The sequence below is a fragment of the Bactrocera latifrons genome, unplaced genomic scaffold (assembly GCF_001853355.1).
Source record: "Bactrocera latifrons isolate USDA-ARS-PBARC rearing strain unplaced genomic scaffold, ASM185335v1 scaffold_196, whole genome shotgun sequence".
In the NCBI taxonomy this organism is placed as follows: domain Eukaryota; kingdom Metazoa; phylum Arthropoda; class Insecta; order Diptera; family Tephritidae; genus Bactrocera; species Bactrocera latifrons.
In genome coordinates, this window is record NW_017535474.1 from 119,022 (window position 1) to 120,328 (window position 1,307).

Here is a 1,307-nt window from a genome sequence, read left to right on the forward strand (position 1 = left end):
TTTGTATGGCAGCTATATGCTATAGTAGTCCGATATCGGCGATTCCGATAAATGAGCAACTTCTGGGGGAAAGAAGGACGTGAGCAGAATTTCAGACCGATAACTCAAAGGCGGATGTTGCGTTTTGGCAAAGGCAGCTCTCTGCCTATTGATAATAATACAAAAATTGTAATAAGAAAGAGCCATGTCAGCAAACACAAACCAAACTCTATAAGTCACTCATAATTCCCGTCCTGCTATATGGTGCAGAGGCTTGGACGATGACAACAACTGATGAGTCGACGTTGCGAGTTCTCGAGTGAAAAGTTCGGCGAAAGACATAAGGTGGAGAAGGATCTGGAATGTTCCATTGGCGCCACGTAGCGAAAAGAAGAAACGACTGGCGCACTCTTGTTAACTCGTCTAAAATCGCGTAAGCGGTGTCTAAGACAAGAATGTTTTTGTTAATCGTGTATGCTTGTAACAATAAAAATTCCAATAAAACACTTAATTTTTTAAATGAGTAAAAGTTCTTGAAAATATACTGTTTTTTACTCGAGGAAACCCATGTAACCCCTTAATGTAAATTCTCAGTAGGAAGATACAAAAGTCATTACCATTTCAGATACCGTTACCGATATTTAGATCAAATTGTATCCTAGATAGATTGGCAATCCTTGACAGTTTAAGCGCTTTAACTCTATACGGCCAGGTTCTATGTCCACTCAATGATTTAATAGCTAACTTTCTAAAATTTTCCGAGATTTCTGCACTTAAGACCTTCGACTTTTCATAAAATTTGTTCGTTTTTAGGACATCATTAGTCTTACTAGCTCTTTTTTTGAGATAAATACATATGACATTTAATATTTACAAACTTGTAGTTCAGGATCTCTGATCTAAGGCATCTAAACTAATGAAAGCCATCAGTAGAAGTTTGAACACTACTCAACAAATCTGGTGCAAAAATTTGCGACTAATGTGCCAAGAGGTCTGTGTAGTTTTCGAGGTGTCCTGATTTGAGTTCAAAAATTTAAGGTTAAAAATGGCAAATGAATGTACAAGTATATGGGTGCAGTATCATGAAAATGATACCGAGACTTCTTGAAGGAAGTGGAATTAGATGAGCTTTTATAAAATAGCAAACTTCATCGAAGCTAGTATATATAATTTATTAAAACCACGGAACCACAAAATTTAGGTTACATACAAAATATGTATAAAGCCATATGCAAAAAAAACTACCACAAGGACCTAGAAAATGAGAAATATTTCGCAACTGAATATAACCGCTTTACAATTCATCTCGTATTTTCTTCTCCCGCTGT

At 36.2% G+C, this 1,307-nt stretch overlaps 1 protein-coding gene across 1 annotated transcript in view; it reads right to left on the reverse strand.

The window, feature by feature from the left end:
• Positions 1 to 1,130: 1,130 nt before the first annotated feature.
• Positions 1,131 to 1,307, reverse strand: part of LOC108967709 (venom carboxylesterase-6-like) — a gene marked incomplete in the record, with an annotated part of 10,502 nt that continues 10,325 nt past the window's right edge. Inside the window, 1 exon segment of the mRNA XM_018931301.1 lies at positions 1,131 to 1,307. Coding sequence (XP_018786846.1) covers positions 1,274 to 1,307 — 34 coding nt within the window.